At 41.7% G+C, this 27,695-nt stretch overlaps 2 protein-coding genes across 13 annotated transcripts in view; both read right to left on the bottom strand.

Annotated features, from left to right (window-relative positions):
* LOC122409650 (zinc finger protein 227-like) lies at positions 1–1,259 on the bottom strand. The gene is made up of 2 exons (XM_043417379.1): positions 1,228–1,259; positions 1–1,084 (listed from the first exon to the last, which is right to left on the bottom strand). The coding sequence occupies exons 1-2, from the start codon at positions 1,257–1,259 to the stop codon at positions 1–3; spliced, it is 1,116 nt and encodes a 371-aa protein (XP_043273314.1).
* Positions 1,260–2,049: 790 nt separating this feature from the next.
* The window catches only part of LOC122410056 (zinc finger protein 557-like), a 54,396-nt gene continuing 28,750 nt past the window's right edge, over positions 2,050–27,695 (bottom strand). Inside the window, exons 5-6 of one of the 12 annotated variants that reach the window (XM_043418057.1) lie at positions 20,748–22,048; positions 19,792–19,937 (exon numbers count right to left, since the gene is read on the bottom strand). In XM_043418057.1, the coding sequence (XP_043273992.1) occupies positions 19,924–19,937; positions 20,748–22,048 (1,315 nt within the window). In that variant the 3' untranslated portion in view covers positions 19,792–19,923. Of the gene's footprint in view, positions 4,019–6,481; positions 8,302–9,232; positions 10,734–11,253; positions 13,131–15,351; positions 17,631–17,974; positions 23,695–24,159; positions 25,512–25,714; positions 27,548–27,695 lie in introns of those variants that run through there. The other 11 variants (XM_043418062.1, XM_043418059.1, XM_043418051.1 and 8 more) reach the window with 11 other exon arrangements.

Genomic DNA, 27,695 nt, shown 5'->3' with positions numbered 1-27,695 from the left:
TTATTTGGAAAATTGTCCGGTTGCGTATTCTTGTAAGAATTCCGTAATGATATTTTTGATGGAAGTAACAGGGGGCGGTGGCAGAGGTCCAGGATGTTTTTTCCTGTGACAAATCAATCCGGGTTTTTGGGCGAAAGCTTGACCACAAATGTCACAGACGTAGGGCCGTTGGCCGGTGTGAATGACAATGTGCTGTTCCTGGGCAGTTTGACGTCGAAAGTTTTTACCGCATACGGGACAGGCGAAGGGTTTTATGCCGGTGTGGACTCTCATGTGAGATTCGAGATCTCGTGATCGGAATTTCTTGCCGCACGTCGGACATAAAACTTTTTCCCGAGTTTTGTGCCAATCGATATGCTGCTCGAGATTCTCTTTGGTCACCATACCGCGATTGCATATTTTACAAACGAATTCGGGTTTGTAGTGTCGATATCTCAGGTGGGCTTTCAGGGCATGAAGATTTTTACTGAAATGGCCACAAACGTCGCACACTATGGGCGGAGCATCGAGGTGGTAAAGCTTCACGTGCTGATTCAGAGCCTTTCGTATTTTGAACTGCTTGCCACACGTGTCACACTCGAACTCATAATTGCTTGTGTGCAAGCGTATGAAATGAGTTTTCAACGTACTCCTGTTGTGGCTCTCGTAATCGCAAACGGTGCATTTGTAATATTGTATGCGATGGACTTTCTCAACGTGGGCGTCCAGGTGGCGAACGAGGGTAAAAGCTTTTGGACACTGATCGCAGTGGTAACGGTGCTGCTTCAAATGCACTATTAGAGTTGACTTTGACCCAAATTTTTTGCGGCAGTGGTCACACTTAAGAGCCGCTCCTCCATCGCTTTTACTCTCTCCGAGATCATTTTCTTTCCTCGTTTTCGTGCTCCTCCTACGGCGATCTTCTCTACGCGAATTCTCCCTCGATCTTCCTTTCCGACGATCGTCTTCGCTCACACTCCTTTTTCTTTTTCGCACAGATTTATCACTTCCATGCTTGCTTAATTTTTCTCTAGCACCGGAATAACTGAATATTCGCGGAGTGATTACGATTTCTGCAACGCTCGGAGCTTTCGATCCCGAGTTTCTAAAACATACAAAATTCAAGTAAAACATTGAGACTTTATTCCATTTAACAATTCGAGTAGAATTTTTTTCTCCAAAACTTTCACACTCAAATGTTACTTATACGAGCTTCCATTTTTATGCTCAAGCACAACAATCAAAAACCTTTTTACACTCCATTCGCTCATCGTATCCATGTACGCAACGCTCTATATTCGACGATAATATTCCGGGTTCAACGTTCAAGGTTTCGAGGTACGAATTCGATGCCCAAACCGATAAATACTCACCATGGACTCTCTCGTCTGCCTACATCTCATAACGATCCTTTGAATTTTTATGTCTAAATATTATTTTACTTACCTAATAAAAAAAAAATCCGAATAGCAATCAATTTCCTTCGAATATCAAAGTAGAAAAGAGAAAAGTAAAAACAAATGTTCAAAATTATAACAAAATTCAATCCCTTTATTTGGTGTACTAAACTTCGCATATGAATATCTTTACATCACTGCATACTCGACCTAATATCTCGTGGAGAAAGCGTATCGTCGAATCGATGAGATTTGGGAGCTGAAAATTGTCGAATGAAAACCCTCTTCGTTTTTCATCAATTATTTTCAACAATGTTTCGGTTTTGGTAAAAATAATGCAAATATGTCATTCGATTAAGAATTTTCAAATAAAAGCTCTCACACACACACACACACACACACACACACACAATCCGTCGGAATTAGAATGAGTTAAACGATAAATTGGCGAGTTAATAGCATTTTTCGTACGACCTCGAAGGCATTCGCTTCACATCACAGGACCTACGATTCGCGCTTGAGTGATGAGCGATCGTAAGATCCTTCAAAAGTCTTTTCCCCTCTTGAGGGACTGACGAACTCCGAAAGGAAAATAGAATAGGAAATAATCGCGTCGAATAAACGTGGATAATGGCGAATAAAATGGCCTGAAATAATAACGGTCACAAGAGGATAAAAATTGATGAATATTTATTCAAATGTTGGAACGTTTTGATCTACACTCGTTTGAACTCTGGGGCTCGAGTAAGATTCATTGAAGGTGGTCAGGATGGGGCGTCGAAAATCGAGTGTTGAGCCAAGCGCGCCACTGGATTTGATGTCTCAAATCGTGTGAATAAGACGCGACGATTGAATAAAAAATCAGCAAGAAAAACACTTTTTATTCCAACTCGCCGAAATGACTTTGGCTCTCTTCGTTCTGAGCGATGAATTCTCTGACGAGATCGGCGATGGGCATAACCGGAAGTGGGGGATGAGGTCCGGGGTGAGTTTTTCTGTGGCAGATGAGTCCAGGTTTTTGGGTAAAGCCCTTGCCACAAATGTCGCAAATGAATGGTCGCTGTCCAGTGTGTATGAGGACGTGCTGTCTGAGTTGTGACTGGCGGGCGAATGGTTTGGAGCAAATTGGACAAGGGTGCGGTTTGCTGCCGGTGTGAACGGCCATGTGTCTCTTGAACGAGTCTTTCTTTGTGAAGGTTTTACCGCACTCTGCACAAACTATTTTTTCCCTTTGTTCGTGCTGGGTGATGAGATGTTGGTCAAGATTTTCCTGAGTGACCATGCGTCGTTTGCAGATGTGACATTCGTATTTAGGCTTGTAGTGAGCCCATTTCCGGTGAACGTAAAGGGAACCGGTGTTCTGACAAAGTTTTCCGCAAACGTCGCAGTTTATGGGTTTCTCTTTGTGATGAAATCTGATGTGGTTGGTCAGATCGCCTTTGACTTTGAACTTTTTGCTACAAAATTGGCAATCGTGCTCGTACCTGTCGGTGTGTTTTCTAATAAAATGCGATTGTAACGAATGTTTCGAACGGCATATGAAGCCACAGGTCTCGCATGGAAAGTAAACTTTACTCTGCCGCTTTCTCGTCCACGTTTCGTGTTTTCTCTCGAGATGGGCAGCGAACAGAGACTTCTTCAGTGTCCTGTAATCACAGACTGCGCAGATGTAAGCACCGCCCTCTTGTATGCATACTTTTTTCTTGTGGGTCCAAGCAACGTGCTTCCTGAATGCTATCGACGAGCCAAAAGTTTGTAAGCATACTTTACATCTCAATGGTCCAGCGGTAGGTCGACCGCCCTTCGTTCTTGGTTCTTCGGGAAAACGCGAAAGCTCTTGTTTCCCTGAGTTTTCCGTAATCTTGGGCTTCTCTTCGGTGAAACTCAAGCGTTCTTCAATTTCCTCCTCTTCTAGGAATTCTTCGTGGGGTTCTCCTCCTTCTTCCTCCTCTTCTTCCACTTCTAACCCTTCCTCGTCCACTTCTTCTTCGTCTTCTTCTTCTTCTTCTTCTTCAGCTCTATTTTCGTTCCGTACTGAAGCTGCATCCTCAATAACATTAAACTCGCTCTCATCATCTTCCACGAACGTCTCGTTCATCTCGTAATCAGAAATCTCGTGCGATTGCTCTTGTTTCACCGGCCTCGTCAATATTGACGGGTCATTATTTTTCTCAGACTGTTCAATCACTTTTTCTAAAGTCACAAGACCACCCTCGAGCTTCACTTCGTAAAGGTTGCCCTCAACAGTTCTTTCAGCCACGACGTCATCCTCGGAGTCGTTCAAAAACGTCGTTTCAACGTCGTTCAATTGAAAATCCTCGTCATTCTCGTGGCTCGTTGTACTGGCAACGGAATATTTGCCTGCTTTATAAAAGCTTGGATCGTCGTCGAGTGCCTCGTCTTCGTAGGTACAATCATCCGTCAATATTTCTTCCTTGAGCATCCCACTTTGATCGGTGTTCTCCAACTCCAATGTCTCGTCAGTATCGAATGGCTCGTCGTTTTCAGGCACAAATGCGTAATACGCTTTCCCATCGAATTCCAATATTTGCCATTTTTTCATAACCACCGATTCACGATCGTAGATGAACATTCCTCGTGTCTCTGCAGTATCCTCAAGCAACTCCGTTCTCTCAACGAGCCTGAAACATCATCGGATAACGGTCATTAGTCTCGATCATCGGCGGTGAATTGTTCACGCGCTTCAGGGAACTCGATGATGGGAAGAAGTTCATTCGATAACGATTCGATAACGAGCATTTCCATCATCGACCACCGTTCATAAGATTTTAAAAAACCAAAGAGATCGCTCGCTGTTCCGATAAATCAAACGACCTTTCGACCGTTTTCAAGCGCAATCACTGGCAATCGTTAATCGTTAAATTTACCACTGACGACGTCTCGCTACTATTATGCCAAACAATTCCGTAACGAGAAAAAGCGAAAAAGCACAATAATAAAAATCAGTTGAATTTTCTTAAAGCTCTTCAATACGCAATTTTATTTTTGGCTGTTTTATACTTCATTTGGAAACCGGAACCATAGAAATTAGTGGCATACGTTGTCAAAACCGCCATTCGAGCTTGAACACGTTAACATATTTCACTCCTACTTACCTCTCGCGATAATTAAATGAAAAACTAACCAGCGTACGATAATTGGACATTGTGGATATTCGAACAGTTCAAATCTTCGGAAAATCTTTATTATGAACTCAACAAGTTTTTTACATCTTAACTCGAAAAACATTCTATGTATATTCGATAGGAACGTTACATAAAATGATAATGTTGAAAGAACACAAATAACAAATCATGCGGAAATACCTTAAAGAAGGTATTATTTCGTACAGTAAAGAAGAAGAAAGCTGGAAAAGAATAAGTGCAAATATTCGAAGTTAACAAAAAATCACAGGTTCACGTAATATATCCGTATTTACATGATCGTCTTGGAGGATCATTTGTACTGTCGAACGTTTGCTCTGTTGGTTGATAAAACCATACGCGATCTCTATCACCTGCGATGAGCAACGCCTATTACGGAGCGTATTTTCCCATTAAAACTGTTATTTGGACGAATATTTGGTCGACTTCACATTAACGTAACTTATTTTTATTTAGGCACGAGGTAAAGGGTTCCAAGAAGTTGGCGAGATCGAACGAATCGATCGGATCCAGAAATTAGTATTAATCGTAAGAAAATCTGGAGAACGCTTCACAACTATTGTTCGCACTTTCTGAGGAGATCGTCGATAATCGGGTTGATGAAGGTCGGCGGCAAGGGTGGATTCGAGCCCGGATGTGATTTACGGTGGCCCGTCAAGCCGGGTTTCTGGGAGAACTCTTTGCCGCAAATATCGCAAACGTAAGGTTTGGCACCGGTGTGAAGAATCAAGTGTTGTTTGAGTGAGTTTTTTTTAGCGAAAGATAATTTGCAAATGGCACAAGCGAAGGGTTTCTCACCGGTGTGAACTTTCATGTGATTCCTAAGGGTATCGGGCCTCGCGAAAATGTTGCCACAAACGTGGCAGACGAGGTGTTGATTCGTGATGTATTTTTTCGGTGGTTTGTCATTGTGACAACTGATCATGTGATCACTCAGATTTTTTTCGCTGGCGAGTCCTTTGCGGCAAATTTTGCACTCGTGTTTTCCTCCGTAATGAATGAACTTGCGGTGCTTGTGGAGGCTCTTTGCGGAACCGAATGACTTGCCACAAAAGTCGCATATGTGAGTCTCTCCGCGGTGCGCAAATCTTATGTGATACGTGAGATTACGACGCACTTCGTAACTTCTGCCACACATTTCGCACGTGTATTTCATACTCCTCAAATGTCTAGCGACGTGAACGGCGAGGTTATGCTTACTTTTGGATCTGTAGTTGCACTCGTTGCACGACAAAAATTCGGCTCTAGTCTCAAAAGTCGTAACAATTATTTTCGACTTATCTTCCTCTTGAATTCTTTTATAATCGCGGCCGAATGCAGTGCCGTTTGCCGCGCGATAAAAAATCACTCGTTCAAGATAATTTTCGACGCCATCGGCATCGGCACCGTGCTCGGTCATTACGTGGCTCTCGAACTCTCCCAATTTATCGTACATCTCGTGACACCTCAAGCATTTGAAACACTCCACGGTCTTATGAACCAATCTCGTGTGCCTCGTCATCAAGTCCCACGTTTTAAAGTGAATCTGACAGTTGTAGCAGAAGTAATCTTTCTCAACGCCTCTGGAGATGTTGAGCTCTGCTGGGTTGTCTTTCAGAGGGAGGAGAGTGGAACCAGCGTCGGAGCTGCAATCATCACTGTCGTCGTTGTGAACGATCTTTACTTGGAATATTTCAACAATATTGTCGTTCTTGGAACCGGAAATTTCATCCTCTTCCTCCTTGATCCTTGGCGGTACACTATTTTCTCCTTTTCTCTGTATTCTCGACGATCGCCTGACAATCCTGAAAAAGGAGAAACAATAAGGGCGTTGTGTAAGTGAGTTTTTTTACGGTCCGAAAAAACCAGCTACTCTTTCACTCGTCATGTATTTAATTGTTTACATTATTTTTTTTTTCTTTTTTTTTTTTTTTTGAAATGATTCTTTTCGATAGACTGAACGACGTTAAAATATCTTTATTTTGATTTTGAATAATTCTACTGTAAATACAAAATGCCAATGCCTTCCGACGAATTTTGACGATCAAACCGCAGTATTTATTTACGTATCTATGATAATCGTTCGGTAATTGTTTTTCTTTATGTTTTTCGCCTGGGATTAAAACGCGGAAGAGACGAAAGCTCAGATATCCGGTCCGAGGGATTCATTGAGTATGTGGTCGATCGTAATTCGTGGCAACGGTGGAAGTGGTCCAGGGTGAGACTTCCGATGGCTGATGAGTCCGGGTTTTTGAGTGAAAGCTTTGCCACAAACATCACAGACGTAAGGTCTCACGCCAGTGTGTATAAGCAGATGTTGCCTGAGCGCGGTTCGTCGCGCAAAAGCTTTGTTACAAACGTGACAATTGTGCGGCCTGTCACCGGTGTGCGTTCGCATGTGAATTTTGAGGCGGGAATTCCGGGAGAACGTTTTGCCGCATTCTTCGCAAACGACACTCTCGCGTTTCTCGTGTTGTCGGAGCATGTGCTCGTCCAGATTTTCCTGGGTCACCATGCGTCGTTTACACACGTGGCACTCGTATTTGGCCTTGTAATGGGCGAATTTTTGATGGACGTAAAGAGAATTACTGTTGAGACAAGTTTTACCACAAACGTCGCAAATGATCGGTTGCTCGCGGTGATTGAACCTCACGTGGTTCGTCAAATCACCCTTGATCTTGAATTTTTTGTTGCAAATGTTGCACGTGAATTTGAAATCGTCGCTGTGTTTTCGCGCCACGTGTACTTTGAGCTCGTACTTATTTTTATTTTTGTAATCACACTGATCGCAGGAAAACAATACGGGCCTCTCCTCCGGCATGCTCTTCACCAATCTGTGCTTTCTCTTAACATGAGAATAGAGAGTCGTTTTTTTTCGAGTGTTGAAATTACAGTCGTTGCAAAAGTAAACCTTATCCTGCGATATCGTCGGGTGTTCTCGGCGTCTGTGCGAACTCATCTTGCGTTTGTTCGTTGATTCGAAGCTGCAACTGTCGCAACTGTACACGGTATAAGTGTGCGATTGTTTCTTTCTTTTATCTACTTGACCACTCGTCGAATCTTGCTCTTCGCAATCTTGCTCGAGTTTAATATAACCTATTGCAGGCTTTACTGCCCGAGGTGCGTGTTTTCTTTTAACGTGTGATCTCAAAGTGCTGCTTTTTGTGCACGTGAAATTGCACGTGTCGCAATGCAGCGTTTCCTCTTTGTTTTCCACACTTTCTCTCGACTCGACGCTCCCTTGAGTCTCAGCGTTGCACGGTTCTTGTTTGATCTCCGGCATCTCCGGAACTATAACGATATCGTGATCGCTCGCCAAATGTGTCGTCAGCGCCGAACGATTGTCGCAATTGAAGTCACAAAAATTACAAATGTGTTCCCTCGTAGTGTCTCGCGCTTCGGCTACTTTCGAACCCCTCTTCAGAGCTTCTTCTTTACGGCTGAAATTCCTCCGGGTCAAAGATTTCGATGACCAAACTTCCTTCGTTTTCATCGTCGCACGATCGTCCATGTGACTCATTCTGTGACGATAGAGCATGCGTTTGAGAGGAAACTTAATGGCGCATTCGTGGCAAGCGTACCAACACGCTTCAAGCTCAACAACGCGATTCGGCGCTTCTTCCGAACGGTCATCTCCAGGATTCATCAATTTTTCAACCCTCAAGGCAACCGATTCATCTCCGACTTTGATTTTCCTCGGCTCCCACGTCGTCGGATCCGTTCCTGTACCGTTGTTGCGCTTCTGCACCCGGCTCATCGAATCCACCGACTTGTTGTAGTTTCTAGAACAGAGAATGAACGATAATTAGTACGGATTCAGGATAATCGTTCGTACCGCAATATACCGCGGAATTTATCGACTCCCAGAACTACGCGCGAAGACGATGCATGAGACAAACTTTACGGATTTTTCGTTCTTATTCTTTTGTGCGAAAGGTTTAAACGAATATAATGTAGGCAACGACGATTTCATACAAACCCCAGATGATATTGGATTCTCATCTTCTTTTTTCGAAGCTATTCGTTACTATTATTGTAATGTAAGGTTGGAATAATCCATATTGAAAACCGCGATATATTCGCTCGATTACGATGAACAGAGGGGATTCGCAAATAACCAAATATGTGAATATTTATCAGTCTTCTTCCCAAAGTCTTATAGAAATTTCGAGTCTCATTCTCGTTTTTTTTGTCGGCATTGACGTCGAGGGAAGCTGTCTAAAATTAGTAATCATATTCCTCCAATTAATTCGAAGAGGTTTTCAAAAAGAGTCACGATCCAGCGCGTGGACTGTTATTTTCTGCAAGCAGATAAAGTTTTACAGAATAAATCAAAGCGACACTCAACCGAATTTTCAAGCGTGACAGTCATTACTTTTTTGCAAAATCTTCATATATCATTCCGACGAGGAAACGTTCCCGATTTTTCCCACATTCTCTATCTCCAACGAAAACAATTTTTCTTTTTTTCTAAACTTCGTGAAAATACGTTTTTCCTCAGTTTGACAAAATTTTACGTGATAACCAGGTCGTGTTAACGAAACAAATAAATGATTAAATAATTTCGTGAATAATACCAAAAGTCAACGACGTTACCATTGAAAATGACATTTCCACCTCAAAATCTTCGTGACTCGTTTTCCCATTGGAATCTCAACTGTTAAGGCGTTTCACTAGCGGGTATATTCGACGAATGAAGGAGCGTCAAATCGATGACTTTTCTCTTGTCTTTAATCCGACAATGAAACTTATACTAGTTAATCTAGTACACGAAATTACATATCGATGTCCGTCGACGATTAATTACAAAAACAAGACAAAACGATACCATGATTTTTTTCCGCGACACCGTTGCTCCAATATATATATATATATATTCATATATATAAATGTGTGTGTGGGTTTAAGTGTTTGTGTATGCATATATATTTATATATATATATATATAGATTCTGTAGATAAACTGCAATTGTTTTTTGTCCTTCAGTCTATATTGGGCTTCAAAAAATCAGATATGTTGGTAAGTGTAACAGGTGGCGGTGGCTCGGTCGCCTCAGGATGCTTTTTTCTCCAGTGAAGCATGAGGGAAGATCTCTGAGTGTAACTGGAACCGCAAACGTCACAAGAATAGGGTCTGACACCGGAGTGAGTTATCATGTGAACTCTCTGGGTGGTCATGTTCGCGAAAGCGCGTCCGCATACGGTACAGAGGAAAGTTTTTTCTCCATGAATTTTACGATGCTTCGATAAACCGGCTTGTCTACCGAATTTCATTCCGCAGAGCTCGCAAACGTAGGATTGATTGTGCTGCAACATATGCGCCGTGAGATTCTTCTCTGAGACGAGGCGCTTTTTACAAATAGTGCATTCGAACGGCTTCAACTTTTCGGTATGCTTGTAATATCGATGGGAGTAAAGGGAAACTTTTCCCGGATAGGATATTCCGCATATATCGCATATTTGTGGGCCGTCCTCGTGATTGCTCATGTGGGCTTTGTAGTCGCGCTCACTCTTGTAATGCTTGCCACATATGTTGCACTCGTACTTGTATTCCTCGGTGTGTTTCCGAGTGAAATGTTCTTGAAGATAGTACGGGCCTTTGGTGGTGAAATCGCACATTGTGCAATTGTAAACCGGCGGACATTCGTCGTGCACGTGTCGTATGTGACTCTTGAGATTAGAGTTATATTTGAACTTTTGTCCGCACTTGTCGCACTCGAAACTCTTGGTGTTGTTGTGTTTAGCAAGGTGGCGTCTGTAGCGACGACGCTCGACAAAGGTCATCTCGCAAGTGGCGCACTCGTAAAAATCGGGCTTCGGTTCCCTCGGCTGTTTCTCTGCTTTCAGTGGCTTTGGCAATTTCTCTTTTGGATTTTGCCACTCCTCGTGCGAACTCTCACTGTCCTCGGACTCGCTGCTCGTTTCTCGAGTTATTTTCTCCTTCTTCGCGGGTACACTCTTCCGAGTTATTTTTCTCTTTTCCGCTGGTACGCTCTTCTCCGCATTCAACTTTTCCGCCTTGAGGCTCGCACTTCCTGCGGTGCGCTTAGAACGCACGGATTTTAGATTCAACGGTTGCTCCGTCGATCCAGCACTCCCTGACTCTTGTTTCAATACCCCTGACAACGATTTGCTCCTCTCTTCCGATGTCCGCAACTTTCTCGCCGGCACGCTCTTCTTCCGTCGTCCACTCTTCTTTTCGCTCGTGGAGCTCCTAGAAATTACGGAATAATATTAATATATGGAACACCATGAGTCTCTCGTTGTGTTTGTTTGTTTGTTTTTTTTTCTGGCTTAGAGAAAAAGGAGCGAAAAACAGCAGCTTAGCGAGTGGATCGTACGATAATATTCAGTTTAATTTCAATCATGCTTCCCCTTCACAATATTCTTCGATATACCTCTGGAAAAAGCTTTCTTCCATTAAGGCGGGACCTTGAAAAATACCTACAAATTCAAATATCAACGATATGTCATGGTTCAACAAGAGAATCCTCGCAGTAAGAGATTTCTAAAGGCCTGACAGAAATACCTTAGCTTGGTAACACTTTTTGGTAGGGTCAAATCAAAATCGAACCCAAAACAGAACCACAAAACATCAGCAAAAACGCCATTCGAGCTCGACGACATTGATTAAATATTTCACTCCTACTTACCTCTCGCAAACAAATATTCAAAACTCATAACTACATGAGCCCAAATTATTGTAAAGGAAATTAAAGAGAGAACGTGCATTGTTCATAGAACTCTCAAAAACAACGTATATTTATGAAAGTATGAATACATAGGAGTGTCGCGCTTCGTCGTATTACAATTTTTTAGTTCAACTCCCTTCGCACGATGACTCCCACGCTTCTCTAATCCTACATTATGATTTTTTAAACTTGTGAAAATGTTAAAAAAAAAAAAACCTGTAGCTAATAATCAACGGGTATCTTAAATTATTAGACTTTGGGAAATCTTAATGGAAAATAAATAAACATCCTAAACATCCGAAGTTCTCGGTTAAATGTACTTTTGAACTTTGTTCCTTGGTAACATCACGTATGCTCTAAGTGTATTTTTTCAGACCCGCTGTCAGATTTTGAAATGAAAATTCGCTCACGTGGTCGTGCTTCTCTTGTATGTAAAAAAAATTCCCGTGTCAATGAGCACTTGCTTCTGCGATAATAAAAAAAAAACCATATTTTCACGGGATTCTATTCACGGAGCAACGGTACGGATCCCATAAAATCGTTGTGCGCGTATTAAAATCCATTCACTCGATGGTCTCGAACGGTCGTCGAAATAGCTTCAAGCTTGAGAGTCAGGCCTCAAGTCAGGTCGATCGTACCGCCTGAGCAAATTTTCGATGAATGGATCAATCATTACCGGTGGCAAGGGTGGTAGTGGACCTGGGTGCGATTTCCGATGATAGGTCAATCCAGGTTTTTGGGAATATTTCTTGCCGCATATGTCACATACGTAAGGTTTCGCACCGGTGTGAAGAAGCAAGTGCTGTTTGAGTGCATTTTTCTTGGTGTAAGTTTCCTTGCAAACGACGCATGCGTACGGTCTTATACCGTCGTGTATTCTCTTGTGTACTGCGAGTTTGTACTTATTGTTAAACTGTTTACCGCACTCTTCGCAAATTACGGAGTCCTGTATCTTGCTCTTTGTTTTTACGCGACAATTGGCCATGTGCTCGTCGAGATTCTTCTGACTCGCCAATCCACGATGACAGATTTTGCACTCGAATTTTCCCTTGAAATGAACGAACTTACGATGCGTTGCGAGGGCTCGTCTGGTACGACATGTTTTCCCACAATAGGTACATATGAGAGATTCCTCGGGATGTATACTTCTTATGTGATATATGAGATCTCGACGGAGTTCAAATCTCCTATCACATGTCCCACAAAAGTAGTCTAGATGTTTCGCAACGTGGATTGCCAGCGAGTCTTTATTTTTGGTTGTATAATCGCACTCGCTGCACGATAAAACAACCGCGAGGCTCGTCTCGATATTTGTCACGACGGTTCTAACTTTTTTTGGTCTACCCCTCGGTTTTTTCTCATTTACTGACTTGTTACGCGACACTCGATAAAGAGTTAATCGATCGAGATAATTGTCGCTGAGAACGATATCGGTATCGTGCTTGCTAACAATATGGGACTCGAAGGCTGCCAGTTCGTTGTAAATTTTGTGACATATTTTACATTTGAAACATTGTATCGCTTCGTGAATCGATCTGGTGTGACTCTTGAGCATCTTCAATGTTTTTAAACTGATGTTACATTTTCGACAGGAATAATCCCCGTGAATCTCGTCCCCGTAGTTCTCCTTGTTCTCGTAATTTTCGTCATCGAAGTAAATGAGATCGTCACTCTCGTTAAGGAACGACGTCTCGTTTTCGTCGTCACACTCGATCTTAACTTCACAATATGACATCAAAGACTCATCGTCATCTTTACAGATTTGCTTCTCAACTTCGTTTCGTTCTTTCTTCACTTTAACGCACAATTCGTCGCTTTTTTCTCCTCTCTCGATTACTACTTCGTTGTGTCCGCCTTTACGTTGCAATCTCAAAGATCGCCTCCTGCTTGATGTATCGGTGGTATCGTGATGATGAATCCTGAAAAAGGAAAGAACCAATCATTCGAACGAGTACGCTTTAAACAAAATACGAAAGAATAATGGAAAACAAAATAAATAATTCAACGTGAAAATTCGAACGGTAAACGGATTATCAAATGGATATTTCACCATGAGAAATTCAATTTGGTACGAATTTTATCTCGAAATAAGAAAACCAAAATATCTTGATTTTATTGTGAAATAGTTGAATTACGTAAAGCGATGGCGATGAATACGCGATCGGTGTATGGCAATTTCTCAAGTTAAACTGCACCATATGGGACGATCCTTTTACCAAGCGACAACAAAATTGGCAGTATTTGACATAATGAACTTTTTTATACCGTATTTCTTCATCCACTAGGATGAACGAACCTTGCAACAACTCATGACGTAACTGTTTCTAATATTTTTTCCTGTGTACACGGTTATGGTTAAAGAGCGGTGAGGAATTGAATGTACGGAGGTTTCCGAAATCACGGAAAATTGGATATTATCAGAAAATGTTCGAAAAGTGTGTAAAAAAGAAAAATGTTGGAGACCAACAACGCTTGTTTTCATACAATGGCCAAACGATTGGGGAAAAAATCAAAATCCAATTGTTTATTTGGTAAATTATTTGCAATTGGAAAGTTGACTGTGACGTGTCTTAGATCACTAGCGCGGAGACGCAAAAATCAAAACTTTTCATTCCCAGAGCTTTATTTTCTGAAATGTACCTTAAAAACAGAGAAGTGGGACGTTTATGTCGCACTACGCCTAAAAGGGTTATAAAGCCGTATTATTTCATTCTCCAGTAAAAATCCGCTATTCCCCATTTCATGTTTCGAGGCAACGGTGAGATTTTCGATCGACTGATCAGTCCGGATTTCTGAGTGGAAGCTTTGCCACAAACATCACAGACGTAAGGTGTCTTATTGCCCATTTCTTCGCAAACGATACTCCCGCGATTCTCGTTCATCGGGTATTGTCTTTCGTTTGTTCTCTCTGCTCCTTCCTTCGGCTAATCATTAGAGTGATTTCTTCACAATTGCATTCCGACCTTGTATTGGCGATTTCAATGTTCAGCCTTCCGCGAGGATGTTTTCTGGGCTCGCGAAATTGGACAAACCGCAACGAAATATTTCCAATTTCGAAATCCTGAGCCTCCACGTACTTCTGGGACTGTTACGATGTCGTGATCGCTGACCAAGATTAGCGTCGATCGATTGTCGCCGACGAAATTGCACAAGAAACATGCACGTCCTTATTATTACCAATATTTTGGTGCTTCGTATGCTTCGATAGCAACGTTTTTCCTTATTTTCCTCGTTGGATTCTCACACCCGTGGCGAAATCGGTCTTAAACTTGTCCAGCTAGCCGATTGAGTCCAGTGGCTCGTCGATGATTCTAGAACAGAGAAAAAATCATAGTTAGTATGGATTCGGAAAAAGTGTTTGTACCGTTGTAAACCGCGGACGTTACTTACTCCAAGAATCATCGAATGGAGACGATGCAGAAAAAGCTTCAAGTTTTTTCTGTTTTCTCAATTTTCTTTTGTCTCCGAGAGATCATCGAATGTAACAAAACACAGCAAATTTGCTGAAACGAAACTTCAAATTGTGAGCGTTCCTCGTTGATAAAATTCGCAGCAATAAATTCCCAAGATTCTCCCAAGTCCGGAAGAAGCGTCTTCGTTCAGATCTCATTATCGAGTGTTTTCTCCACTTCCTTATCCTTCGAATTAAGCACCGGTCCAACTAACTTTACGAAGTGATATTTGAAATTGAGATTCCAATTTCGACACAATTTCCAGTTTCGTAACCACTGGCATATCGAATCGAAGCACTATTGCCTAAAACATAAATTAATAATATGAGTAAATGCTGTAAGATAAAGATGAAACAAATCCATGGACACGAACGAAACAAACATTTCAACGGATCGTACTTTCAGCTATGAAATCCCCACCTCAGCGTACTCGATAGGTTTACTCACGTTTTCAAACTTTCCTGCAAATATCGATGAGAGAAATTTTTCTACCTTTCATTTAAAAAAAAATCATAACTCGTTGAATCAATAATAAGAAAGAGAATGAGACAGCAGCTTAGTGAGAGGATCATGAGAACGAATAACATGTCGAAAGGTGTAACCACGCCGCCTTTTCAGCATGCCTCAGAAGACCCTCCTCCTAAACAGCCTTTTTCGATAAGGGAACAGAACGAGTTGAAAATTCCCGTTAGAGTATTGACCAGCTTTCCTTTATTCTGCGTATAACCAAATACAATGTCATTTGATGATCATTAACGAATATTGTAGAATAAATTGGATAACTTGAAGCACAGATTAGCTTCATAGCACTAGTAGAAAAACATAATTTACGAAAACTAAACATATTGATTAATAAGTAATTCTTAGATACTTTTGTTCGGTGCATCAGCCTTAACATCTGTTTATAATTTCGATCACAAAATCGACTCTCGGAAGAATTAAGCTCGAGAATTGATTAAATAATATTTTCCAAATAACGATTAACAAATAATAATTTTTGTGGATGCTCATAACAATAATTTTCTTTTTCATGCAAGGGAGTTTTCAAGAGTTTCCCGAAACTGTGTTTCCTCCTTAACGTGACACCACAATTGTTGCTCGTGGGTTTGTTTCCAACGTTTAGTTTGATTCCCCAGACTCTTTCCACTTCTCAATCGCTTATTGCTTAATGTGTTTTGAAAAGACTCAGTTTTTATGGTGCCCCTATAATTCCTAGGATCGTGGAGGAAATTCGTAATCGGATACGGTTCTTCAGTAGCGTTTAAAGGTCGTGATCCTTCCTCGTGTTTTTTGGAATGAGTCGTATAATCTGATTCAAGCCTGAATAGTTTGCCGCATTCCTTGCACTCATATTTATTCTCATTCGTGTGTTGCTCCATAAAGTGTTCGCGAAGACGAGGATAATGTTTTGTGCTGAAGTCACAAATTTCACAATCGTATTGTAGAGTCACGCAACGATGTTGCTCTCTCGTGTGTTTCTGCAGACCGAAACGATACTTGAATTTTCGATGACAGATTGGACACGCGAAAGGTTGAACGTTGTTGCGGATCAAGAAATCTCGGTTGAAGGAGCCAAGATCGACGAACAGTTGCTTAAAAACTGGACCTTTGTAATCCTTCTGTTTAGCTATTTCCAGCAATCTTTGGGATCTTCGACTTGTACTCGACAGTGAACTCGAGGAATGACCGATCTGAGATTTTTTTGGGCTCGCCCGTTCCTCTAACTGCTTGCGACCGGAGCCCATCGTTTTATCAAAAATTTGAGATTTTTTTGGCCTCTCCGTTGAAACATTGTCAATCGGCAGAGAGTTGGTGGCTACTTGGTTAATTATGAGGTCAAGGGTATCAGGCTTTTCGTTAAGACACTCGACAACGTCTCGCAACTTCAGAGCCGACACCGTGTCGTTAGCATTATTTCTTTTCATGTTCACTTTTTCTTTCTGCATTTGAGCATTGGAAGATTTTCTCCGGCCACCAAATTTTCCAACGAGTATCGTAGACGATCGAGCCACGTCACCGAATCCTCTACTCGGAGCTTCGATTTCTCGAGGTTTTTCCGGCAGGCTCACATTAGAGTGTAACACTTTTTCCAACTCTTTGCCCGAAATTATTCTGATACCAACGAATTTTTTTTTGTGAGTATAATCCACTGCGAGCTTTGGCATTTTACGGATTTTCTCCAAATTTTCTGTGCTTGCAGAAGACACGATATTCTCTAATGTTGGACCCGATAATTTGCTCAGTTTTATGAACTTTTCAGATTGCAGACACTCCATCGGTAAGGTATTTATTGTTCCCGTGATCTGAGAGCCAGATTTCAATCGCGCAATCTCTGCTAAATTTATGTTTCCTGTTATGTTATTTGCCGTCGAATAATTTTTATTTATCGTGTTCGTATCGGGCGGTGTCGCGTTGCTTCGAATATCCGGATCCGAAAAACTTTGATCGAGAGTCGTTGTTGACGTTTTAGAATTCGTGGTCGAATTAATCCCTCGATTTGAAGCTCTATCATTCATTTTCTCGATTCTGAAGAAAACTTGTTTCTTCGTTCCGGATTGTTTCTGCTTGAAGAAATCCACGATTGTTTTAAGCACCGGGCTGACGGCAACGATTTTTTCCTTCTTTAAAAGATTAAGAACCGTTGATTCGCATGTCTCATTGGATTTTTCAGGATTTTCACGATTCATGGAAATTTGAGATGCTGCTGGTTCTGCTCTATCGGAAACATTCGTCCCTTCCATCGTGGCTTCGACCTTGACAGGCTTTTCTTCAGCGATATCGATGACCATTTCAGTCGCCGTTGTCGTTCTCACCGATGTCAGGGGGCTCAGAATTGCACTCTCCCGTTGTTGTTGTCGTTGTTGTTCGTCTGTCGGTCCTAATTTGTCCCTGCATGGATTCACTTCACTGCCATGATTATTCTTCTCAATTGGACTCTTCGTATTGAAATACGATAACCGAGCAACCCTAGAAATCACAAATAAGTGTTAATTAAATGGAGACAAACGTATCGTTCGTAGCTCAAGTTCGCTACTCCACCAAAAAAAAAAAAAAAATTGGGTCAGCTTTTCGTAGGCTCAATCGAACCCATTTTTCTTTTCACTCCCATCACATTTTCATTTTTTTAATTATAAATCTTTATTTTTCATACCTTAAAATATTTTTTGATGATTGACATGCCCGATCTCGAATGTGCCCTTTCGCTCACAATGTGACCACCCATTGCTCAATCTTTTCTTTCTGTTTATTTCATCTCTTTACGTATATTTCGAATTTTTATTCAAATTCGTATGTACGCATACACATTTGCATTTATATATTTACAAAAAAAATGTTTATTTCGTTCTTCATGACGTATTACATTTATATACGACCAGATATCTACATGTGTCATTACTCCTGACAATTAAAAATTAATTTCGAATCTCATTGGAGAATAAATCACAGTTCCTGTGCGCAGATTTAAAAAAATTTCAGGTAAACGCAGTAAAACAACGTAGAGCGCGAGTACAATATATTTTTCTTTTTCATTTTGATAAATACACAAACTTAAGCTTTATCAATTTTCAATATAAAGTACGATGCCCGCCGATGTGACCGCATCACCGATTTTTTGTACTACTCATTAGGAATTCGAACGCAAATGAGTCTTCATCAAACAATCATTTTGATCCGCGGTATTCGATGATTTTGGAAATAATTGAATACCGAATGATATTCAAAATTTACTTTAAAACGAAAGGAGTAATTTGTGCTGCTTCGACGAATAGTACAAAAAATGAATGGATCGATGGGTCGAGAGTGACCGTAACGAAGTTCGCAGAAACGCTCCATGCGCACGAGTATGCGGATATATCGAACGAACGGAATTTACACTTCGTAAATTTCGAGTTATTGAATCGTAAAAAAAAAAATTACGAAATCAACAGAAAAAAACTAAATCGCTGTCACCGGAAGAGTTTTATTCAGACGTCTTTAGGATCGTCTTTGCGGGGATTTTTGTTGATGATAATTTTGTCTTGAACGCCATGAAGAAGATTGGTAATCTTAATGGGTGGTGGCGGTGGGTTGACGCCTGGATGTTTTCTCCGATGAAGCATCATGGGTGACCTCTGAGTGAAGCTCTGACCGCAAATGTCACATACGTAGGGACGCTCACCGACGTGAGTTAAAAGATGAATTTTTTGTGAGCTCAAACATCCGAATGTTTTACCGCAGATGGCGCAAAGATAGGATTTTTCACCGGAATGAGTTCGCAGATGTTTCGTCAGTCCGTATTTCGACTTGAATTCCATACCGCACTGTTCGCAGACGTACTTCATTTTATGAAGTTCGGCGTGGGTATTGAGATTCTTTTGGCTCTTGAAACGTTTCTTGCATATCTGACACTCGAACTCCTTGACCTTGGTTTTGTGTTTGTAATGCTTGTGGAAGTAGAGAGAACTTTTGCTGGTGTAGGAAGAGCCACAAATGTCACAAACGCAGGATTCCATGTCGTGATCCTTCATGTGGGTCGTGTAATCCGATTGGACCTTAAAACGTTTTCCGCACTCTTGACACGTGAAGTTATAGTCATCGGTGTGCTTTCTAATGTGATGTATCTTCAGGTAAGGCTTTGTACGAGCTTTGAAATCGCATAAACTACACGCGTGCTCTTGCATCGTATCGTCGTGTATTTCCATGTGTCTTGCCAGATAAGCGCTCGTTTTGAAGCCCTTCGAACAAACGGTGCATATGTGTGGTCTTGAATTACTGTGCTTGTACATGTGACTCGTAAGTTTGCTCTTACGATCGAATATCAAATAGCATATTTCGCAGGTGAGTAGTTTCTTGGATTTTCCAAACTTTGCTTTTTTTTGTCTGTAATCCAAGGGTATTTCGTCCAAATCGTCAAACTCCTCGTAATCGTTAGTCTCGTTCGCATCATCGCTCATTTCTCTAGTCTCAATCTTCTCTCGTTTTTCTCTCTTTCCTTTAACGCTCTTTCGCGTACACGGTTTTTTCGATATTTTCACAATTTTTTCGCTCTTCGAGTTTTTCTCGGATTTCGATATAACTTGTGGCTTCTTCGGCGATTCTATCTCGATTTTTATGTCCTCGATTTTCTCAGGCTCATCGTCCACCTCCATCTTGAAATGTTCCTCCGCTGTATTCTCCTCGTTCGATGGCGTTTGCTTCTTCATGAACAAGCTCAGTGACTTCGGCATACGAAAGTAATCGTCGCCTAATTTAACCGTCAGAAATGATGCCCCTAGTGGATCTAGCGGATTGTACCTAAAAAAATCATAAAATTGTCAGTGACGAGGGAACAGCAAGTCAACGGTATAAGAGATAGATAGAAGGAGAGAGAAAGAAAGAGAAATTAAAGACTGTTGATATATTTTCACGAAACGTAAATCTCGTGTATACCGATGACAAATCGTTAATCGAGTTCACATGCAAAGCCATTTTATCTTCTAAGAGGTGAATCGAAGGATTACGTTTTCGCTCAATGACAAAAAATTTCAAACATTGTTCTCCTACTCTTCGGTCTAGTGTGACAACTTGTTTTTTTTTTTTTCTCTTTTCTTTTATTTAAATTATATAACGTACAACAGCTGGTATTTACACGCTTCCAAGCTGTGTTTTTTTTTTATTACAAAAACACTGCTACTCGATCTTAACGATGCGTTCGATAATTTTTCCCGAAAGATCGACGACAGGTTCGAATTCGATAGCTTTCAGTGGCCCCGGATTCGTTATGTGATGTCTCATGAACTCGAAACGTTGAGAAAGAAGTACAATCATGAGTTTCACACTTAAGGAGCCTGCTCTTTTCATTACTTTAGTCAAATTCTTCTGCAGAATTATTGTTAAGCGAAGTAATTTATTTTTCTCAAACAGAGGAGTAGGCAATTGGGATTCAAAAATAGAATAACGAGCAATCTCAATTCTGTTTAATCATTGGGCTTGTGTCATTAAGTTTGGTAACTTTTTCGTGGATCTCTGTATCCTGTTCCATGTTTTGCGGTAATTCTCCATTGAATTCACTATGTTCTCCAATCGTACGACAAACGAGAGAATAAATTTAGGAATTAGGATCACTTTTATTCTCGGATCTGCTCAAGAAGGTCGGCGGTGGTGGTGGATGAGTGCCCGGATGTTTTTTCCGATGTCCCATCATGCTGCTCCGCTGCGTAAAGCTCTGACCACAAAGGTCACATACGTAAGGACGTTCGCCGGTATGCGTGAGATTATGAAGTCTAAGAGTGTTTGGTCGTGTGAAGCTTTTCGAGCAGTGTTTGCACTGAAAGGGTCGTTCACCGGTATGGAGGCGACTGTGCAATTGCAAGCCATGATTAGTGGCAAATTCTTTGCCGCAATGAGTGCATAAAAACTTTCTCGAATGTACGCCCGCGTGATTCTGCAGGATATACTCGGAAGCGAAATTTTTGTTGCAAATATCGCAATGGTGCTCTTTGACCAAGCTTTTTTGAACGACGCCGTGTACGGTGCGCTTGTGAGCGACCAAGTAGGACTTTTGCAGGTATGCTTTGCCACAAATTTCGCAAATAAAACTCTTCGTACCGAGATGACTGGTACGATGATCCTTCAACTCACAATTCGACATAAAACTCTTGTCGCACTCGTCGCATTTGTAACGAAAATCACGTTGATGCACGCGCCTAACGTGAGTCCTAACGGACACTTTATTGGTCGTTACGAAGTTGCACTCGTCGCAGTTAAATTTAACGCCGCTGTGGAGCTGCATGTGGCTCTTGAGCTCGGATTTCCTCTTGAATGCTTTCTCGCAAATGTCACACTTGTGCAACCTCACGGTACTGTGCTTAACCATGTGACGCCTGTATTGTCCTTTGAGTGAAAACGTTAACGAGCAGGTTTCGCAATCGTAACTCGTTACTTTACGCTTTTTTTTATTTTTCGATTTGTTGTTTCTCTTGCTAGCCTCAGCCTCTCGAATATCAAGAGGAATGTCATCGATATCGATCAAGTTGCTGTCCTGACTCGAATATTCTCCATCCACGTGCGCAATTCCTCTGTTTTCTTCAACGAACGAAGCGTCGCTCTTCTCTACGGGGGAAATGTAATTTTTTTTCTGTTTCCTCGTTCTTCTACCTCGCAGGGACTCATCGATATTCGCAGCTTTCTTCGAAGATGCCTCGTTCTCCGTCGATTCCATCGGTCTCGACTTTGGGATCGTTGGATCGTTAACGATCTTCTTCGTTTTACTCGTGTCCCCGCCCGCCGTTTTGCCCCCGCTCGATCTTTCCTGAAGCGGTGGATGCCTCATTATGAAGTAGCACAGTGATTTTGGAATTCGAAAGAAATCGTCCATTATCTTAACCGTGAGAAAATCTGGCCCTAGGGGGTCGGGCGGTATGTACCTAAAAAAAAATATTACATTTTCGTCAGTAGGGTTACGTGAGCGAGATATAACTTTGTATCGGGGATCTCAAAAACATCTTCGACATGCATAACAACTAATTTCGATTGGATAACTACGAGGCATCGACGAAGGTGCGTTTATTCGAAGACGACACACGAATATATAAATATATATTTATCGATCTCTTACTTTCTATTTATTCGATTAGAAACACTTTTTTATCGTCTCGTTTTACATCGTTCAAGACTCCAAACACTTTGAGTTTGTTTTTTCTGAGCTTTCCTTTCGTCAATGAGGAGCTTTGCACAGAAGATGAAGTTGAAAAGGGAACAGAACAAATGAAAAATACATTTTTCTCAAGAATTAGAACCGATGGAACCCTCGAGTTTGCTCAAAAGCGTAGGTGGCGGTGGAGGATGCGTGCCCGGATGTTTCTTTCTGTGTCCCATCATCGTGCTCCGCTGTGTAAAGTTTTTGCCGCACAGATCACAAACGTAGGGTCTTTTTCCACTGTGGGTCAGCTCGTGGACAGCGAGAGCGTTCGATCTTACGAAAGATTTTGAGCACATTCTGCAGGAATAAGGACGTTCACCGGTGTGCATACGGTTGTGCATGGCGAGAGACTGATTGTTGGCGAATTCTTTGCCGCAATGAGGACACAAGAATTTGCGGGAGTGAATGCCGATGTGATTTTGAAGAATGTACTCCGAGACGAAATTTTTGTTGCAGATGCTGCAGCGATGATCTTTCGTCAAAATTCTTTGTACAAGACCGTGTACCGTACGCTTGTGAGCACCGAGGTAAGACTTTTGTAGATAAGCCTTTCCACATATCTCGCAAATGAAACTTTTAGTGTTCGAATGACTGGTCCGGTGATCCTTGAGCTCGCAGTTCGACATGAAAGATTTGTCGCACTGTTCGCACTTGTAACGAAAATCACGCTGGTGTACTCGCCTCACGTGGTATCTAACAGCTACTTTACTCGTTGTCACGAAATCGCACTCGTCACAATTGTATTTTATACCACTATGAAGCTGAACGTGACACTTCAGCTCCGATTTTCTTTTGAACGCTTTCTCGCAAATGTCGCACTTGTGCGACCTCAGAGTACTGTGATTCACCATGTGAATCGTGTATTCCCTCTTTCGAGCAAATTTCAGGCTACAAGTTTCACACTCGTAAGTCACGGACTCTCGTATCTTCTCGCCCTTCCTTTCGGCCTTTGTCTTCCGTGGTTCGCTGTTGCAAGCGGCCGGACGAACGGCGTCGAGTACTCTACAATTTTTCTCCACTAATCTTTGATTCGTCGCTTTTCCACTTTTACTCGATGATTCTGCGACCACGGGCATCGCAGTGTGTTTCCTCACTCTCTGATTTTCTCTTTCTGCCTCCACTTTGTTTTCTTTTTCAGCTCTCACCATCAGCCTTTCTTTCGATCCTTCCTCAATCGATTTCCTCGACCCGCTTTCCTCGCTTTCCGCCTCATTTTCTCTACTCTTCAATTTTTCGGCCAACACCGCTTCGTCTCCTCGATTCAGCGGTTCTTTCACCATGAAGTAGCACAGAGATTTTGGTATTCGAAAGATATCGTCCATTATCTTTACCGTGAGAAAATCTGGCCCCAGAGGGTCCGGTGCAATGTACCTAAAAATAAAATAATAAAACGTTGACAGTTAATTCACAAATACCAAAGCTTTTTTCAGCAATTATTTCAATCGCACAATGGAAGAATTATGTTTGAAAATATATGTAAATGAAGCTTCGGGAGCGAAAGGGCAGCACGAAATTCTTGATATTATTACTCTCAACGCACATTTTAACAAGCATTTTGACTGAACGAAGGAACTTGACTGTAAAATTTATTTCATAATTCTTTCTGTGCATCAATCTCGAGTATGAGTTGACATGCAAAAATAATATTGTTCAGTCAAACGAGTGGCAGAGTACGCTCGCCAAAATTGACTGCAAAATATAAGTTAACATTTTAGAATATTCGTTAAATCTTTCGAGCGAGATTTATTTTTATATTTACTATAAATTACATGATCAGAAAGACTTCTAATTCTGCTCATTCGTTCGTCCATTTTCGTGTCAATACTTCGCACACACCTTTTCTCGAGCAGGTTCGAAATGATTAATTCGAAAGCGTATCTCACTGTCGAGTATCCTTGACGAGTTTGAGCAGGGAAATCGGTGGCGGTCTTGGATGATTGCCAGGATGTTTTTTTCTGTGAGACATCATGGTAGTTCGTTGGGTATAACTTTTGCCACATATATCACAAACAAAGGGTCTGGCACCGGTGTGAGTTAGTTTGTGAACTACAAAGGCACTCGAACGCGTGAAACTTTTGGGACACTGGTCACACTGGAAGGGACGTTCACCGGTGTGTTTACGATTGTGCAATTGTAAACTCGTGTTGTTAACGAATTCTTTGTCACACTCGGCACAGTAGTATTTCCTCGTATGAGTTTCGACGTGGACGCGTAACGCGTACTCGGACGAGCAACTTTTATCGCAAGTTTTGCACTTGTGAATTTTAGTCAGAACTTTTTTAATTATACCATGCACTCGTCGATTGTGATGACCCAAAGCGGATTGTCGCATGAAACCTTTACCGCAACTTTCGCAGATGAAAGATTTAACACCGAGGTGAAGGGTTATGTGATCTTTGAGATCGCAGTTGGTCATGAAACGCTTTCCACACTGCTCGCAAGTGAAAGGATGCTCTCGGAGGTGCACTCTTCTGATGTGACATCTCACAGCCATTTTGCTTGATTTACTCGCTTTACAATAGTCACAAATGTATCTTATGCCTTTGTGAAGTCTACGGTGAGCCTTGAGGGCACATTTCCTCTTGAACGTTTTATTACACAGGTCACACACAAAAGCCTTAACAACGCTGTGCTTGATGACGTGCGCCATGTATCGAGATTTTATAACGAACGTCCTGCCACACGTATTGCACTCGAATTTCACTTTTTCCTTACGTTTATCCGTTTTATCGAGCTCAATATTTTCCAACGGGTTTCCAAGTCGGAAATCATCACTGTGGTCTCCATGATCTTCCAGAATTTCCACACTCGTAGAAAACTCCGTTTTGATTTTGGTCCCAACGTTTCGTTCTTTTGGCTTCGCTGAATCAGGCTTCTCGGCTTGTTCCTCCTTATTTTCAATCTTCCCATTGCTCTTCGTTGTTTTTTTCTTCGTTGACGATACCAGTTTCGACCTCGGAGCTATGGCCGGTTGTTGTATTGCCTTTTTTTCTGTAGTATTTTTCGTTGACTTATTTTGCTTGGCTCGACTGTTTACCTCCGTTCTCCGACGTGACACATCAAAAATTTGCGCGTCTTCGGTCTTCGGAGCTCTCAACATCGCCGCATGCACCATCGGCCTTTGAAAAACGTCCTTCTTTACTCTTATCTTCGCAAAAGTAGGCCCTAGCAGATCTCGTTCGAAGGACCTAAAAACCATTTCAATTACATCAGTCGCAAGTAAAAAAAACAGCGGATGAAAAATTCTAATGAAATCGGCAATGCCGAAAAAATCGCTTTTCGCAATCACCCTGAAACCTTTTCTACATGCCTTAACACAATGCACCTTAAAACTAGCGGGCGTTTGTGAGGTTTATTGAAAACGAAGCTCACGTTATCGCAGTCTATCAAATATCTTATCAACTATTTATTTGATACTACACTTTTCCATCGTTTACACGACGCGTGCTCGCACACGATCGAATATTAAACACTATTCATCAATTTTACGTAGGTAGAACCGTTCACAGTCTCAATTTATATGTCTGTCCCTTCCACAGAAATCCCATCCGTTCACTCTCGACGAATTTAAGAGGGAACAGAACTTTTGGTCCTCCAGCTCGATGGACTTCAGGAACGTTGGTGAAGCATCGGACAAACAATTCGGTGTCACCTCGACGTGGCCCCTTAGAATGGATTTCACGAGTTAGAGATGTTCAGAGTCGTTCTCGTCTTTAGACAACGTCTTTTTTGGCATCGAAATGTGTTGTTAAAAATTAGGACCATCAATGAGGTCCTTTTGCAGGGTCGCTTTCAGGAAAATTTCTAGAGAAGCAGCGACAAAACGTACAAAATGATTATAATTTTCCTTGTTGTATCGTTGGATGAAATAAAAAGATCGTAGCAAAGAGTAGCTTAAGTTTCCTCTTTGCGGTCAGCTTTTTTAGAACGGATACCCTTGTGTACAGATCTCAAGTGTGACCTCAGTACGAGCCAATAATTGCTGGAAAAGTCGCATGTGTCACAATTGTAAACACTTTCGCCGTGTATGTCTCGATGTTTTTTCATTTCATGCAATCGTTTGAAAGCACGACCGCACAGATCGCACTTGTGTGGTCTCTCGTCACTGTGAGACTGAAGATGTTTTTTGAATGGATTTATTCCTAAGAAGTGTCTGCCACAAATTTCGCACTCGTGGTCAACGGGCTCGGGCTTGACTCTGTTGTGGGTTTTTATGTGACGATCGTATCTCCATTTGGAGTCGAATTTTTCGTCGCAAATCTCGCAGTCGTAATTCATCGACTCGGCATGTTTGCCAACGTGGAGACTCATGTGCCTATCGTATTCGGATTGACAAGGAAAATCGTAGCCGCAAGGACAGCAATGGTAAGGCGATTCTTCGCCTTTTTTTTTACTGTGGATCTTCATGTGACGATCGTATTTGGATTTGTAAGCGGTTTGAAAACCGCACGGTCTGCAGTCGTAATTAATAGTTCCATCGTCTTCTCTGTTGTGAATATTCATATGACGATCGTATTTAGGCTTCGAGGAAAATTTAAAGCCACAAGGCTCGCATTTGTAACTTTTTAATCGTGGCCGTTGACCGTTGTGCATGTACATGTGTCTCTCGTACTTTGATCTGTGCTTGAACATGTAACCACAAGGTTTACACACGAATATCGCTTCGCTTTTGGATCTTTTGAAGTCGGCGGATTTGCGGAAACCCAATATTGAGAAACCTTCATCTTCATCTCCTAACGCATTCTCTTCGCTCCCTTTCGATGGCACTTTCAGGAGAAATTCTCGCTCGTCGAGAGGAACGTCGTCGAGATCTATGGATTCGTGCTTAATCGGCGGTGTCGATTCTGCTTCGCTCTTAATCTTACAGTCTTCAGCTGCTGACGAATCAATCATTTTATCTTGAATTTCAGTTTCCTTCTTTTCCAAGTCCTGCTTAGCGGATGACTCCTCCGGTTTCATCATTTCGTCGTCCGAAGGATACTCCGTTTTAACAGCGACGAACTCCATCGCCTGTGCAGGCCCCGGTGTTTCCTCTTCGTTCCTAATGTTTTGTTTTTTCTCCTTGGCAGATTTTACTTTAAAAGTTGACTCTTCCAGGGTCCCTGCGTCCGGGAACGGTGCGAGGGTCACTACCTTCATGCACTGAGACTTTGGTACTCGATAGAACTCGTCCAATATCTTTACTATGAAAAACTCCGACTCAAGCGGATCTGGAGCGGTGGACCTAAAAACAACGATAATATAGTCAGTCTATTTACCGTAACGATTTACAACGAGGAGAACGAAAGTACATTTTTCAATGATCTTTGAAAATTTTTCATGCAACAAACGAGAAGAAAATAATGCAGTGAATAGAATAATATTCTTAGAAT

This window comes from Venturia canescens, chromosome 4 (assembly GCF_019457755.1).
Source record: "Venturia canescens isolate UGA chromosome 4, ASM1945775v1, whole genome shotgun sequence".
In the NCBI taxonomy this organism is placed as follows: domain Eukaryota; kingdom Metazoa; phylum Arthropoda; class Insecta; order Hymenoptera; family Ichneumonidae; genus Venturia; species Venturia canescens.
The sequence above is the reverse complement of the archived record's forward strand: the minus strand, read 5'-3'. Positions and strand labels throughout refer to the sequence as shown.